This window comes from Chenopodium album, chromosome 25, assembly GCF_948465745.1.
Source record: "Chenopodium album chromosome 25, dcCheAlbu1.1, whole genome shotgun sequence".
NCBI lineage: Eukaryota > Viridiplantae > Streptophyta > Magnoliopsida > Caryophyllales > Amaranthaceae > Chenopodium > Chenopodium album.
The window spans coordinates 36217298-36232787 of NC_137858.1; the positions used below are offsets into that span (position 1 = coordinate 36217298).

At 38.0% G+C, this 15490-nt stretch overlaps 1 protein-coding gene across 1 annotated transcript; it reads left to right on the plus strand.

Moving 5' to 3' along the window:
• The first annotated feature begins 549 nt into the window (after positions 1–549).
• LOC145614489 (protein S-acyltransferase 21-like) lies at positions 550–8171 on the plus strand. The gene is made up of 10 exons (XM_081669543.1): positions 550–1048; positions 2705–2821; positions 2979–3093; positions 3626–3828; positions 4082–4150; positions 4348–4419; positions 4528–4656; positions 5425–5505; positions 5670–5873; positions 7082–8171. The coding sequence occupies exons 1-10, from the start codon at positions 1004–1006 to the stop codon at positions 8015–8017; spliced, it is 1971 nt and encodes a 656-aa protein (XP_081525669.1). The 5' UTR covers positions 550–1003; the 3' UTR covers positions 8018–8171.
• The last annotated feature ends 7319 nt before the right edge of the window (positions 8172–15490 follow it).

Sequence of the window (15490 nt, forward strand, 5' to 3'; positions counted from 1 at the left end):
TGTGATGGATAAGGGCTTGTTCATATTTACTTAATTTTAGTTTAGTTAAGCTCCTAATTTTCCTCTCTCATAAATATTCATTTCAGTTTAGTTCAGCTCCAATCAATTCAATTCAGTTCAGTTCAGCAAATGTGAACATGCCTTAAATGCTAGATGTAACAATGTAATTTAGGGATAGAGGGTGTACAAAAATACTATTTTTTGGAACTTAAAATACCAATTGATATAAACAAACTACAATAATGAATACAATTATAAAAGGTACAAAATATTATTAATTGAATAATTTCTCAATCAAGCACCTATCATTGAAAATTATAAATTCATGTCATAAATAATTTCCTATCCAAAATATTAATTAATTTTGATTTCATTCCTAAACGGGAAGATACAAATTTGTTACAACAATAACCTAAAATTGCTAAACGAACAAATTAAATAATTTAAAATTTTGCGTGCCGTCTTCCACGGTCGTCTCTAGTCCCAACACCCTTCACTAGACTATTGCAATTTCCAGTATTTTACTTATTTTCTCTCTCCTCCTTTCTCTCTCCTCCTTTCTCTCTCCTCTTTTTCTCTATCATATTCACTCACATTGCTGTTGTTGCAGTATTTAATGGCAATTAGTGTAAGATTAACACTAAATTAATTTTAATTAAATCGTTGAGAACAATTATTTTTTGGAAAATATGAGGGAATTTCTCTTCTTTTAGGAAGAACAGTTTTAAAAAACCAGTGAACCAAATCCTCACAGTTTGCTTCATTTTTTCTGGGTTATGAAATTAGAGCTTCATAAACCCTAATAATTCAAGATCATAGTATATAAATTAGTGGGTGTTCTCCAAATGTGGTTATAGCAAATGGGTCAAAGTCAGAATTTTGAGATAAGCAGCAAATGTTTCAGATTTTGTTATTCAATACTGAGGGAAAAAGAGTAATATTCAATTTAATTTAGTGGGATTTTGAAGGGTGTTCATTGTTGCTGTTTGTTGAAGCTTTAACAATGGCTAGACGTCATGGGTGGGAACTCCCTGCTCATTCTTTGCAGGTACATTTCTATTTTACAGTTACTTCGTTTTGTTTTTGTTTATGGTAGTGGAGATTTCAGCAAAAGTGTCTAAAAATGTGATTTGATAATAATAGCATTTACATCAAATCCTTTATTGATAAAGTCGGGAACCCGGCTCGAATTCGGATTAGTCGGAGACTAGTAGGCTCTAGATTGTCAAAGAAATTATAATGGTATTATTGTTAGCAAAAATTAATTTTAGTGATTTTTGTGTTAATTGCTTTAGGATGAGAGAATTTTTTTTAAAAAGGTGGATCTTTACGTTTCTTGTTTGCTTTTCTTAGAATTGTGAATTGTGCAAGTTTTTGGTCTGATTTAAAGTAATGGAGATCTGTATTTTAGGTACTTGTTGGTTTGTTCGTTTGTTATTTTGGATTTATTTAAGTTACTATACTTCATGATGGGTTTTCTTTTTTGTCTTCTTTAGCAATTGAATGATTACCCATTTGAGTTTCTGAGGTTCTTTAAATTTCTGATGGAACTTTTGGTTTGCTTCATTTTGTCCACTATTAGGGATGGTAGACTGGTAGTTTAGTTAGGGATTCTTAATTACAGACTAATTGCTAATTTCCCCCTTAAATTTCTAATGCAGTTAAAATAAAATAAAATTATAGTGATTCTAGTGGAATCAATTGATGTGACCAAACTAAAGAGAAATTGAATTTAGGTAGCACATCAGTGTCATAAAAGTGAGTAGTTATCTTTTCTGCCTTTTCTGGTAGTGTAAATCAAGTGAGTTGGTGGTAGGAATTACAAGTTGTTGACTGTTGGAAGCAACTTTTCTTGTATGACTTAGTCTAGGATTTTGCATGAATCTCCACAAGCTACATAATATTCTTGGTTGTCACTTTTGTGATTATTTTTACTGTTCTTTAGTATTGCCACTTCGTGATCCAAATAAATTTGTGTTTGAACTCTTCCCCAGTTCCCCTAATTGAAATCCAACATTGGCTGTTAAATTGCTAAAGCTCTTTTATTATTTTGCTGGTAAAATTGTAATAGGTACATTGATGGATGTCTCAATTACATGGAAGTATGAGAGCATCACCTTGTATAATATGACTAATGGTTTTGTTCTGTTTCAATATTTTCGTGAGCTGTGAGCATTTAATAATGATGGCTGAATATCTCGGTTATTTGCTGACAGGTCTGAGACTGAGAATATAGAAGGGTGGGATTAGGGGTTTGGTGATGTCATGGGAGCATAAAGATTAATAACAGTATGGCAGTTCACAAATATCTTTGATGATAATTTGTTACAAATGCCTAATGTTGGGTGTGGGGAAGAAGCATTAAAATAGTTTGTTGGGCAGTGGCAGTGTGCTATTGGGAATATAAGGAAGTCCTGATATTGATGTTGTGTTCATGTATTTGATCCATAAGCCATTTAACCGAGTAATTTACCTAGGAGAAATCAATAATTGGGTTTTCTTAGACATGAAGATCTGTTATGTTCCCAAAGTGATCTTTGTTAGACGAATGATTTCCTCTTTGAATTTGTAATTGTGCATAAATGAATTTGTCTTTACTGGAGGTTCTGTAGTGGGTTTGAAATGTATATGTAACCGTATCACAGTTTATATCTAGCTAAATTTGTAGCTCCTAATCTTTTCTTTTAATCTTTGTTGTGACCAGATTGTGGCTATTACGGTGTATTTCCTGCTAACAATTGCATATTATGCGTTCTTTGCACCCTTTGTTGCCAAGGATGTATTTTATGAGTATCTGGCTATTGGTGGTTATACTTTTCTGGTAAGATTTGACCCTTCCATGTAGTCATAGCACAAGATAGAGATCCATGGAGCACATAAATCTCCAATTTATTCTAATACCCATTTGGATTTCATATTATTGATTATCTTACTATCAATCCCCAATGATCATTCATAATGTATATTAATACGTGCAGGCCTTGGGTGTGCTGATACTTTATGCTAGAAGCACAGCTATTGATCCAGCTGATCCTGGTATTCTGATTGAACCAGACAGAACAGCTAGGTCACAATATGAAGCCAGTTTGCCAGGTCAGTTGTGTCCTCATCAGGAAAATTTAATGTGTAGTACACTTCGGTATGTGGAGCGAGTAAGAAATTGCAATAACCTGATTATGTAATATCAGCACAAAAGTGTTTGTGTTCCACTATGCATTTTACCAATACGCTATTGGTGTTCCAATATGCATTTTCCGGTATACTAGTATTTGTGTTCCAATATGCATTTTACCAATACGCTATTCGTGGGAGATGGGGGCATAAAATCCCGCAATGTTTTGAGGGTCTTTAAACTTTTGAGGCAATGACAGGATTGGAGTATTAGGTGATACTGGTGTTCATAAAAATCTTGCAATGTTTTGAGGGTCTCCAAACATATGAGGCAATGATCAGTGTTATGTGATGCCTGTTGTCCTTGTGTCTAGTTTTATATTTGTTGGTGAAATTGGGGCAACTGATTTTTTTTGTTGAGTATATGCAAATCTGTCGTAGCAACCTATTGAATTTAGGGACATTTCGCTTCAAATCTAGCTTTTGCTTTTGCTCACAAGGCTTTTATGAGCAGGTAATGCATCTTCAATAGAAGAGCCATGCAAAGCTGAGTTTGGGGTTGGTGAAAGGTCAAGTGCACAGCTAACTTTTTGTTCAAAAGTTGGAGGAATCTTTTGTTTTTGCCTTGTGCGAGAAGATTGTCGAGATGATGAGGAGGCTGCTCAGCCATCATCAGGAGAAGAAGAAGCTTTATTTTGCACATTGTGTAATGCTGAGGTAAAGGATCATTCATCTTGATGAATTGCTTGAGTATGAGATGATATTGCTCTCTTAGCAAATGATGCATTTTCATGTTTACTGTTGCAAAATTTGAGTGGGACCTTTCACTATTTGTTGGTGGGGGTGATCCGTTTATTAGTGACTGGAAATTTATAACTAAGAGCGATAAGGCCGATAACATTATTGGTTTTACATTTCACTTGATCAAATGAAGTCATGAAGTTAAAGTTCACTAGTTGTTGGCTTGTAGGTGCGTAAGTTCAGTAAGCACTGCAGGAGTTGTGACAAATGTGTTGATGGGTTCGACCATCATTGTCGGGTGAGTTTTAAAATATTAGTACTTCAATATTATTTCCTACCTGTGGACTGAATGCATTTTTCGATATCCCTAACTATGAACATTCTGTTCAGGAGACGTAATTGACTATTCACTACCTCTTTTGGTGAAGGCAAACAAATTTCTTCATTGTTAACTCCTATTACAGCTTATAATTTTTTTCTACTTGTTTTGTGCAGTGGCTGAATAATTGTGTTGGCAGGAAGAATTATTTTACATTTGTGACACTTATGGCAATGAGCCTTCTTTGGGTGAGTCCTGAAAAATGTAAACTATTTCCATTTTAAACTAGTTACTTGCATCGATCTTCTTAATCACAACTTGCTAAATATGGGATACATATTGCATTTTAATGACAGCTTGTTGCGGAATGTGGTGTTGGCATTTGGGTCCTTGTTCGCTGCTTCGTATTTAAAGAGGCCACTGAACATCAAATAATCGAGAGGCTTGGAGATGGATTTTCACGCCCTGTTTTTGCTACTATAGTGGTATTGTTTATGGCTTTGTCACTGAATTTTTCTGCTTATGCTTTATGCTAATTTTTTTTTTTTTTCCAGCATTATGTGGTTCTTGAGGCCAAATCTGAGGCAGGATTACTTCTCTTTTATTTAAAACGGAGATGCTTCAATTGCCAAAATAAAAATAAATGTTGGGACAATCTAGCTTTATCTGCTACAAGGAAGATGTATCTGAGTCTTGTATTAAAATAAAAAGGATTTATCTGAGTTATCTGTACTGGTTGGTGATGGTGCTTTTGTCAGTCATAGTTTCTCCGGCTGTATACACTTTTCCTTTTTACAAAATTAAATACTATCTCCGTTTCATATTTTTTGCAACTTTGGGATAATATCTGTAAGATATAAAATATTTCAAAGTTACAAAAAATATGAAACGGAGGTAGTAAATAAAGAAGATTGAAGAAAGATGAATAGAGACAAAGTAAGAGAAAGTTTAGGGATTAAGACTTAGGAGAGATAAAGTAGGAAAAAGTTTGGGGATGCTGATGAAATATGTAAGATGAAATATAATTGAAAATGCAAGTGTGATGTGTACTTCGAGGTGGGCAATTAAGGGAGTACAATTATGTTTTTACTAAATTAGCATATATTTCTCCTTGTAAAAAATGTGATGGACCATTTTTGTTCCTGTTGCTGTTTGGCTTTAATCTTCTTGTGTAGATTTATCTGTATCATGGCCATAGCCCTCCCTGTGGCCGTTTTCTTTTGAAATTTGATTCTGATATTGTTTTTCTTCAGGCCCTTGGCACACTAGTCTCATTTCTGGCTATCATACCCTTGGGAGAACTGTTCTTCTTCCATATAATTCTTATCAGAAAGGTCTGAATTTCAATTATCTCAACCCCAAATTATTTACTCTGGTGCCCCGCTCCCTTTTTCAATCAAAACTTTTTCTAAACATGTGTATTTCAATGAATTATTGTGCTGCAAACTCTTTTGCATCCCATTTCTTTCCTTTTTAAATCATACAATAATTGCTACAGGGCATTACGACTTATGAGTATGTTGTTGCTATGCGGACTCAAAGTGAACCACCCGGACCATCAGTTGGTGGTGATCAGTTAAGTCTACCATCTTCACCAACAAGCTCTGCAGTTACTGCCATAAGTGGACGAAGCTCGGTTGGAATGGGTTTGCAATACAAAGGAACTTGGTGTACTCCACCAAGAATCTTCATGGACCAACAGGTACTTTAATAGTCTTATGTTAAGAGTATTTTTTTAGGCTCCGTTTGTTTTAACAGAGAACAATTGTTTGGGAAAATGATTTTTCATGGAAAATTATTGTCGAGATAAAACACAATTGCAAAAATAGTTTTCCATTGTTTGTTTCCTTAAATGAAATATTATAGAAGGGAAAAATAGGAGTGGAAGATAGATGATGGTTTAGAGGAGAGTTGATGGATGTAAGAAGTAGAAAGGAATGTGGCATACCTTCTTTACGAAAGGAAAACATTTTCAATTCTAGGCAGATTTGGGAAAATTGTTTTCCATCTGGTTACTAACCAAACAATGAAAAATGGAAAACATCTTCCAAGAAAATGTTTTCCGTCAAAACAAACAGAGCCTAAATCAGTAATCCACCCCAATTTTGCCAAATGTATAACAAAAGACAAAATCACAAAATTACCTCTTCTTGAAACCCTTTTGACATTAGGACCCTTTTAGCACATTGTAAATCAAACGTATCTGCTTACAATGCTATAGGACAGGGTGATAAGTGCAGGTTGGCTATTAGGATAAGATGTTTCTATATTAGTAATAAATGTCATACCTTGCACAGGTAATCAATGGGGCTGACGGAACTATCTGTGGAAAAAATCTTGCGTATGGCCCCTTAAACTTAATGAACTAATCTGGAGTAATAATCTATAAGCTGTTGGCTTAGAGCCACAAGTATTTTGCCTCCAAGGAAATTTATCTTCATTCCGCCCATACATCTTTTGTTTATATAATTTTTATTCTTATGCTAACACTAAGTAGCAACTGGCCCTAACTCGTATCTACGTATCTTCTGGATATGACTATTAAATATTACGAAGTAATTGATTAGATTTTGATTCAATTTGCTAGTTATATCAGATTATCAGACATCACTATGTGTTCTCCCTGCTCACTTGGGAGACAAATATGTTCCATAGAAGTACAATTTGTGGCCAAGTTTAACTTTTCTACTGCTTAGTGTCCATACTAATAATAATTTCTAGTGTCAATAATCTGGTACTTGAGGCAAATCGAAAGTAAAGTCTATCGAAGGTGAATGTTATCAACAGGGGTTTTAACTTTTAAGATTAAAGGGGTAGGTAATCTAGGTATATGTGCTCTTGTATCTGTCAAACATGTTCTTTAGCTGAATAAAAATTGATCTCTTTCTCATTCTTGCTTTTCTTGAGCAGGATGAAATTGAACATCTAGAGCCTGGAACTGTGCCATCTACTGTGGACCCAGATGCTATACAACCCGCTGATAAGGGGAAAAGGGTACCCCAGCGCCCTGTCAAGATTAGTGCTTGGAAGCTTGCAAAACTAGACTCTAAAGAGGCAATTAAAGCTGGTGCCAAAGCTCGAGCATCATCATCTGTACTACGCCCAGTCAGTTCTCGACCGCACCATTATGACAGTGACCAGTTATCCAGCAGCAATGTGAGTGGGCTGAGCAGTCCTATGAGCATTAAGTCATCAGGGTTTCTTAACCGAAACTTGAGAGTAGGTATACCAAGGCTTTCTTCTGCCAAGAATTCTTATCCACCAAGCAGGGCAAGCAGGGAGGATATCGAGGCCTCTGCCCGGAGTGTAAGTAACATAAGTAGCCCTCCTCACGCATCACAAGTAGCTACCCCTTCTCCGTTGCCCTCAAATACAGATCACTTTAATCCCATGTACCAATCATCAGCAAATCAGTCCCCTTTATCGTCAAGAGCAGTTGAGCTGAGTGATAATGCAGCTTCTTCTTCTAGTTTGGTACGACCACCTGTGAAGAAAAATGAGCCAAACATCAGAGAAAGCACAAAAAATACAGTTTTCTGGGATCCAGAAGCTGGAAGATTTGTGTCAGCTGCTTCTAGAGGTGCAGGTGTTTCTTCCTCGTCAGCAGCTCCAAGGGCTGAGCTTTCATATACTGGTCAATCCATTTTCTTTGGTGGTCCTCTCATGAACGAGAATTTGACGAGAGGAGCCAGAAGTACTGGGGGGTCAGGAGCTGCTGGAGGAGTGGGCGAGAGAGAAAGAGGAGGTGGGAATTTTCAGCAGGGGCGATCACAGAGGGGTGCACAGCTTCCTGTGTTCGTTCCTAGTGATTCCCAGTCAGGCCAGCTACCTTCTAGGTTGCCTTGAACAAACTATTTTCTTATTATACAGCTGATTTAGATCCTAGAATTCAGTGAATTTTTTTCCTTAGCCTTTTTTCCATTTGGTCATTTTTTAATTTTATTGTGCAGCTACTAATAGTTAGGCAAATTTTGCATCATATTCTGGCAGTCAATGCAAAGAAATTTGATCAATCTATCATCCCTAAATTCCCACTTGAGGCCTGAGTGCTGACTGAATTAATACTGTGCATCCATTCTAACACTCCTCAATATGAAGAACATTTATCTGAAACACTAATATGAAGAGTTAGCACTCTACCATACGCCTTGCACTTGTTAGCCAATTCAGTAGTGCACTTCAAACTAGCCTTTTTCACTAGACTCCAGTTAGAGCCGTGTTCAGGGCGCCAAAGAATAGGCGGATCTATGTCTGCTTCAATCTTACAAGTGTAGGGATCATACACAAGGATACTTTGTCCAACTTGCGCATGAAACTTTCCTTGGTAAGTAATTACAGATATAGGAGAATAATTTGTTTGAATTATTTGCCTGTTAATTTTATGAAACATAAATTCATGGGCGGAGTCACATTGGTGCACTGTGCATCACTAGCGGCCTGAAAAAAAAAAAAAATTCAATTTTATTCTTTTTTCTTATATATAAAAAAAGAGACATGTTATTATAAATAGCCGGTCTCTTAAATGATTCTAGTAATGCTGGCAATGTTTAAACTATTCACAAGTCACAACCGTGTTTTTTTTTTAACACACACCAAAGAAAGATATTATAGATATGGCCTAAAGGCCTTAAGGCAGCTTATGCTGTTCATAACATAGAAGTTAAAGACAGTACAGACTGAAATTAAAGGCATAAATAAAAGCAAGTAAGGGGCAGTAGTTGTAGCACGAGTAACACTGGTAGAAGTTAGATCAGACGAGAGCCCAGAAGTCTGATCATTCCAGCTCGAAGAGCTAGTTCCTTTTTGCATCCCTCTCGAACTCTCTAGCCACCTGTCGAGGAGGGTAGTAGTAGTACTTGATATCATTTTCATCCTCAGGTAGTTGAGCACCCAACTTTGCCAAACCATGAGCAACAGCATTCGCCTGTCTTTTGCAATGAAGAATGATAACGATCCAATCCTCATCCAACAAACGCATAATGTCCTTTATCATCCCAAGCTCGTGGTGAAGATAGTCTTCAGCGCTTTGCAGCATCTTCCTCAGAGCATCAGCATCAGTCTCCAATTCCAGGTGGTGAAGATTGAATTTCTTCGCAGCAATCAGTCCTTCTCTGATTGTGATTAACTCCGCAGCCTCAGGAGAAACAGCCCGAAGCTTGACAGTAAAGCCTACCAACCACGAACCGTCATCATTTCGAATCACTCCACCACCTCCTGCCTTATTCTCACCCTTCCAGCTACCATCAGTATTCAGCTTCTTGCAGCCCATTTGAGGCAAAGTCCAAGCTACAGGGGAGCCACTTCGAATTGGGATACCATTGTGAGTCTGCAAAATTTTCTTATTCAAGTAAAGATCTGTATTGAACTTCACAAACAAACTTTGGATTCGAGTCATAGAACCTTCAAAGACAGCAGTATTTCTATAATTCCAAATATGCCAAATAGAAATTGCAAAAATTATCTTCCAATTTTTATCTTGAGAGAGATTAAAAGATAACCAATCCCACCATTGATTGTTTTGAAATTGGAGAAGGTCAATTTTTTTAGCAACAGCATTTTTAGCAAAAATAGTATTCCAAAAACCCGAGGAAGATGGGCAATCCTTGAAAAGATGTAAGTGATCTTCCTCAGCATCACCACACCTTACACAAGTTGAGTCAAAGAAAGGAATTTTGATTTTAAGTCTATTTCCGACAGGTAAGATAGTATGTACCACATTCCAAAGTAGCATCTTGTATTTGTAAGGAATTTCGATTTGCCAAATTTTTTTCCATTTGAAGTTTTGGGAAGAGGAAGTAAGATTGGAAGGAGCGGTACTTGCATAAGCAGTTTTAATGGAGAATTGGCCAGATTTCGAGTGTTTCCACCTGATTTTATCAGGGGGTTTAGCAATAGAAGAGAGGGGAGAAGCAAGGATTAGAGATTGGAGAGAGGGGGGGATAAGATGAGCAATTTGACTGATATCCCAATTTCCATTTCGAATAATGTGACTAACACACCAATGTGCAAGGTGAGGGGGAATTGGGAGAATAGTATGATTGCAGAGAGGGTTGTCACCTATCCAGTAGTGATACCACAAGGAGGTGGATCTCCCATCACCAACAGTGCAAATTAACCCTGCTTTGAGGATTTTCCTACCCTTGAGAATGTCTTTCCATATAGTGGAGGAAGATGGTGAAGGAATAACATCCATGAAATTGGACTTAGTTAAATATTTCCCCATTAAAATTCTAACCCACAGCTTATCGGGTTGGTTTAGCATTTTCCAACCCAATTTGGCCATAAATGTTTCATTCCACCTTCTAAGGGATCTAATTCCTAGTCCTCCAAGCATCATGGGTTTACAAACAACATCCCATTTTATCCGGGGAATATAGTGAGATCTATCCACCCTATTCCAAAGAAAACGTTTACAACTTCTCTCAAGATCTTTAAGAACACCAATGGGAAGGAGATTAGTTTGCATTACATAGAGAGGATAAGTGTTAAGGACTGATTTAATTAGGGTGGTCCTGCCCGCCATGTTCAAAAGTTTTGCCTGCCATCCTCTTATTTTATCTTTAGTTTTATCAAGAAGGGAAAGATAGTCCCCCTTTCTAAGTTTGTTAGGTCTAATCATGACACCAAGGTATTTGCCAAAGGAAAAGGAACTTTTAATGCCTGCCAAGGAAGACACCTCCCTCCTAATACAGTGAGACATTTTAGAAGGAAAAATAATGGAGGACTTGTTCAAATTAATACACAATCCAGAGGCTTGACCAAAAGAGTGAAGAATAGAGTTGATGGTGTTAATGTTTTTAGAACTGGCTTTGGCAAATAAAAAAACATCATCCGGATAAAACAAATGAGAAATCCCAATATCCTTGGTTATTTTTATCGGCTCCCAGTTTTTATTTTGAACTTCTTGTTCTATCATTTGGGAAAGACGTTCCAAACATAACACAAAAATGTAAGGGGATAAAAGATCACCTTGCCGAATCCCCCGACTGGGGAGAAAAGGATCAATAATCTCACCATTCCACAAAACAGAAATGGAATTAGTAGTAATACAAGATAGAATAAGATTGATAATCTTATCCGGAAAATGAAAACCGTATAAAGTTTCCCGAATAAAACCCCACTCAATACTGTCAAAAGCCTTTGTTAAGTCAATTTTTAAGGCCATTATATTTCTCCTTTTTTTTGCCTTATTGAAATAATGGGCCATTTCTTTGATGATAATGATGTTTTCATCAATACTTCGGTTTTTCACAAAACTAGATTGGAGAGGGTTAATGAGATTGGCAAGGTAAGGACGGATTCTGTGGGTGATAGCCTTGGTGATAATTTTGTAAATTGTGTTACAGAGGCCAATCGGACGAAAATCCTTAAAAGTGATAGGGCTATCAATCTTGGGAATAAGACAGAGATAAGAGAGGTTAATATCTTGAGGGATCTTACCATTATCAAAACAAGATTTTACAAAATTACTAATTGGATTTCTCAAATGCTCCCAACTAGACTTGAAAAAAATGGGCTGAATTCCATCAGGCCCTGGGCTTTTTAAAGGAGCCATAGAAAACAAAACATCATGGACCTCCTTGGTGGTAACTGGGCTGTTTAAACAATTGGCTTGTTCCATTGTTAAATGGGCTGGGCTATCATAAGTGACTCTAAGCCTGCAGTTAGAATGAGTAGTAGTGAAAATGTTCATAAAATAGTCTTTGGCCATATTTTTCAGAATATCTTGATTAAAAATCCACTCATCATCAGAATTTTTAAGAGTAGTAATTTTACCTCTTGATTTTTTAGTTTTGGCAAGTATGTGGAAATATTTTGTATTATAATCACCATACTTACGCCAATCAATACCAGCCTTTTGGGCCCAAATCACTTTCTCAATGTGATGAATCTGATTTAGCTCTTTAATTAGATCGATTTCAAGTTGAGAAAGGAAAATAGAAGATTTATTAGCAAGATAAATTTGTATGCCATCCAATCTAGCACGAATCTTCTTTTTTCTATAGGTTAAATTACCAAATACATTATTGCTCCAGTGTTTAATATTGTCTAGAAAAAGATTCCTACCCAATAAAAAATCAGAATTATCCCAATGGGAGTTAAAAAACTCATTAAAATTGGGGTGAAGCAACCAAGATTCTTTGCAACGGAAGGGGTAAGGCCCTCCTCTACTACTATCGTTAAGAGAAATAAGTAAAGGGCAATGATCAGAGTAAGACCGAGGTAAGTGGGTTACCTTAGTGTTAGGGAAGACCGTAAGCCATGCTGGGTTAGCCAGAGCTCGATCAAGTCGCTCCCTAATTAGATCAAGGCCATGTCTAGCGTTGGTCCAAGTATACGGATTGCCATTGAAGCCAACATCAGCCATGCTCGCACCATCCATCCAAGAATTGAAGTCGGAACACTGATTTGGGCGAAAAATTCGCCCCCCCCCCCCCTTTTCTCAGATTGACTTGTTACTTCATTAAGATCTCCCGCAACCATCCAAGGAACATCACTAGGAGGATAGTTTTTTTGCCATTCCACCCACATTGCATGCCGTTCTTTAGCGGTGCTTGGAGCATAAACTCCAGTGAATAAAAACTCAGGCTGATTTGGGCTAAAGTGGAACAAGGCATGAAAATAGTGAGGAGCTCTCTTCGTACAGCTTATGAGATCCACTCCTTTCTTCCAAAACATCCAAATCCCACCTCTCTTATCACTAGGTTCAACCACAACATAGTCATCAAAGCCTAAAAATTTCCCAACGTCAGTTGCACGATCCTCACCAGCCTTAGTCTCAAGCAAAATAAGAATTTTTGGACGATGATCACGAAGGACATCCATTGCATGTGGCACAAAATCATTCGAGGACGTTCCACGAATATTCCACAATATAACATTCATATCTAAATTTGGCATTCGAGTTCCATGACTAACTCCTACAACATTTTTGCCTTTATATAGCATTGGAGGTTGAAACTCCTCCCAATTCCCGCACTCTCCTAACATCCAAATGTCCTCCATCTTCAATGGGGTCATTAGTGCATGTATCTCCTTCTCGAAAGGTGGTTCCGGAGAGAACCGAGCTTGAAGTTGGAGTCCTACCACTTCTCTTTGCACATTGTACACTGTCGTACGGTTTTCCAACTTCCCCATGTCGACTTCTCTGCTTTCTAATTGTAAGGGAATGTGAGGGACGTTTCGCTGCAGCGGAATTAATTGAGGCAAACCCCAATCCGGAACACGACCTACCAAATGATCCAGAATTAACTGGTGTTGATTTGATAATAGCTGCATTGTGCGACTCGGAGGTCCGATTCTCTCCGCATTCGGGGGAGAAGGAAGTGCTGCACTCTATCTCGTCTGAATTGGTCTGATCAAGTTCCGAGTTCGAGGCGGGGAGCTCCGGGAGTGTTTCGGGTAACTGACAGGAACTCCCGGCAGAGTGATCGACTGAGGTGGTTTCGGAAATGGGGTGAAGGGAAGTCGGTGAGCAATGGACGATCGGCGAGGGTTCGGGTTCCTTCTCTGGTAAGATGGAGATGAATTCAGGGGGGGTGGGATGGATGATGTTGTGGCTAGGGTTAGGGCTGTCGGAGATGACAGCCGCTGTTTCTTCTGGGGTGGTTTCGGGTCTTGTTTGGGGTTGTCGACTTCCATCTGCACCGGAGATGGAGGAGTTACAGGGGTTAAGGACATGCTTAGAGTTGTTGATGGCTCCACTGCTATTTTCGGCTCCATTGTTAGAGGTTGAAATGATGTCTTGGTGAGGATGACTAGAAGATGAAGGGGTGACTTGCTTATAAGCTCTTACTTGGGTGAGATTACTTGTTGCCAGAGAGTTTTGAGGGTGGTGATTTTTCTCATTGGTTGCATGAACATGATTAGCATTGGATGTCAATGGTTTTGAGCTTGTTTGCACGCTTACATTAGCAGGTTTCATGATTATACCTCCACTTTCAAAATTTGCAGGGACGATTTGCCTTCCCTTATTTTCTAATTCTTTATTTTGGAGTGATAAGGGAGTCCACCTATTATTTTGAGAATTAGTAGGTGAAATTTTGGGTTGGCTTTTTTTGGATGGCCCATCTGAATTTTGGCTTGGAGTGTTTGTTTTTCCATTTCTGGTAGAAAAATTGGATTTCTTTAATGGGCTTTTTTTATTAACTACCAAAGACCATGGCCCAACTTCTGATTGGATTTGATCAGAATGAGCTATTGAATTATGAGCTTTATTAGGAGTAGTGCTCACTAAGTTCTGAACAGATCTGTCCTCAAGTTGACTTTTGGGCTGGGCTGTGTTAGAATTGGGCGGTGCCAAATTTTGAGAGCAATTCACTTTTGCATGTCCAATTCTCCCACAAGTAAAGCAAATTGTATGAACATTTTCATACTCAATTAGCTGCCATTGATTTCCAACCCAAACTCTAGAGATAAGAGGCATATTCATATTAATCTCAATACAGACTCTTGCATAACGAGCTCTAGTGATTTGATTCGTTGCAAAATCAACACGAATTGGCTTCCCAACTGACTTGGCTATTTCAAAAAGGGCTTCTTTATCATAATATTCGACAGGTAGTTCAGGGAACCTAATCCATATGGTTAACATCTCAAAAGGGTTCATTGAAGGCCTAAAGTTAGGAACCCACCTAGTTAACATAAGGTAGTGATCTTGTACAAACTAAGGACCACCAAATAGTGCCCTTTCATAATCATCTTGAAGCGAAAAACGAAAGAGATAAACATTTTTCCCTATATCTATAACTTCAAGAGAACCTCTAGGTCTCCACATAGCACGAGCTCGTTGTGTCATGAAGGACGGGCGAACATTAAGTCCAAGACACTTCCCCATTAAGGTAAGCTTCCAAGGTTGACGAAGTTTAGAAAGGGTTTCCTTAGGGAATTGTACAACATGAGGATCAGACGGGAGTGATTTCACTATCTTCCCATTCAGTGGAGTTGAGCATGATTTTTCTCGCTTCATTGAACCATTGAGAGGAGTTAGCTACAACCTCTCGAAATGACAAGGAGGGTTTCACGGTATTAACCTCTTCAGGGAGGCTGTCTACAGAAGTATGATCAGAGTCATGCATTTCAGTATCCCTAAGTTGTTGGATGACATCACACACCTCCGGAGGAGGCTCCTTAGGAGAGGAAGCCTCAACCATGGAGTAGCAAGAGACACCTTAGCAACACCTAACTCCCGGAGCCTAACACGCCCAGGCGTGCAGGTAGTTCTCCGATGATTAAATGATGCAAGAGAGTCTCTAAAGTAAACTATGGAGTGAAAAAACACAGAGAGAGAATTCTAGAGAGAGAAACCTTATTTTGAAC

What these genes read in the sequence shown, in the direction of transcription:
- LOC145614489 (XM_081669543.1), top strand. Translation starts at nt 1,004, where the DNA reads ATGGCTAGACGTCATGGGTGGGAACTCCCTGCTCATTCTTTGCAG. An exon ending in TTGGTGGTTATACTTTTCTG is followed by an intron (nt 2,822 to 2,978) that starts GTAAGATTTGAC and finishes TAATACGTGCAG; the next exon opens with GCCTTGGGTGTGCTGATACT. An exon ending in ATATAATTCTTATCAGAAAG is followed by an intron (nt 5,506 to 5,669) that starts GTCTGAATTTCA and finishes TAATTGCTACAG; the next exon opens with GGCATTACGACTTATGAGTA.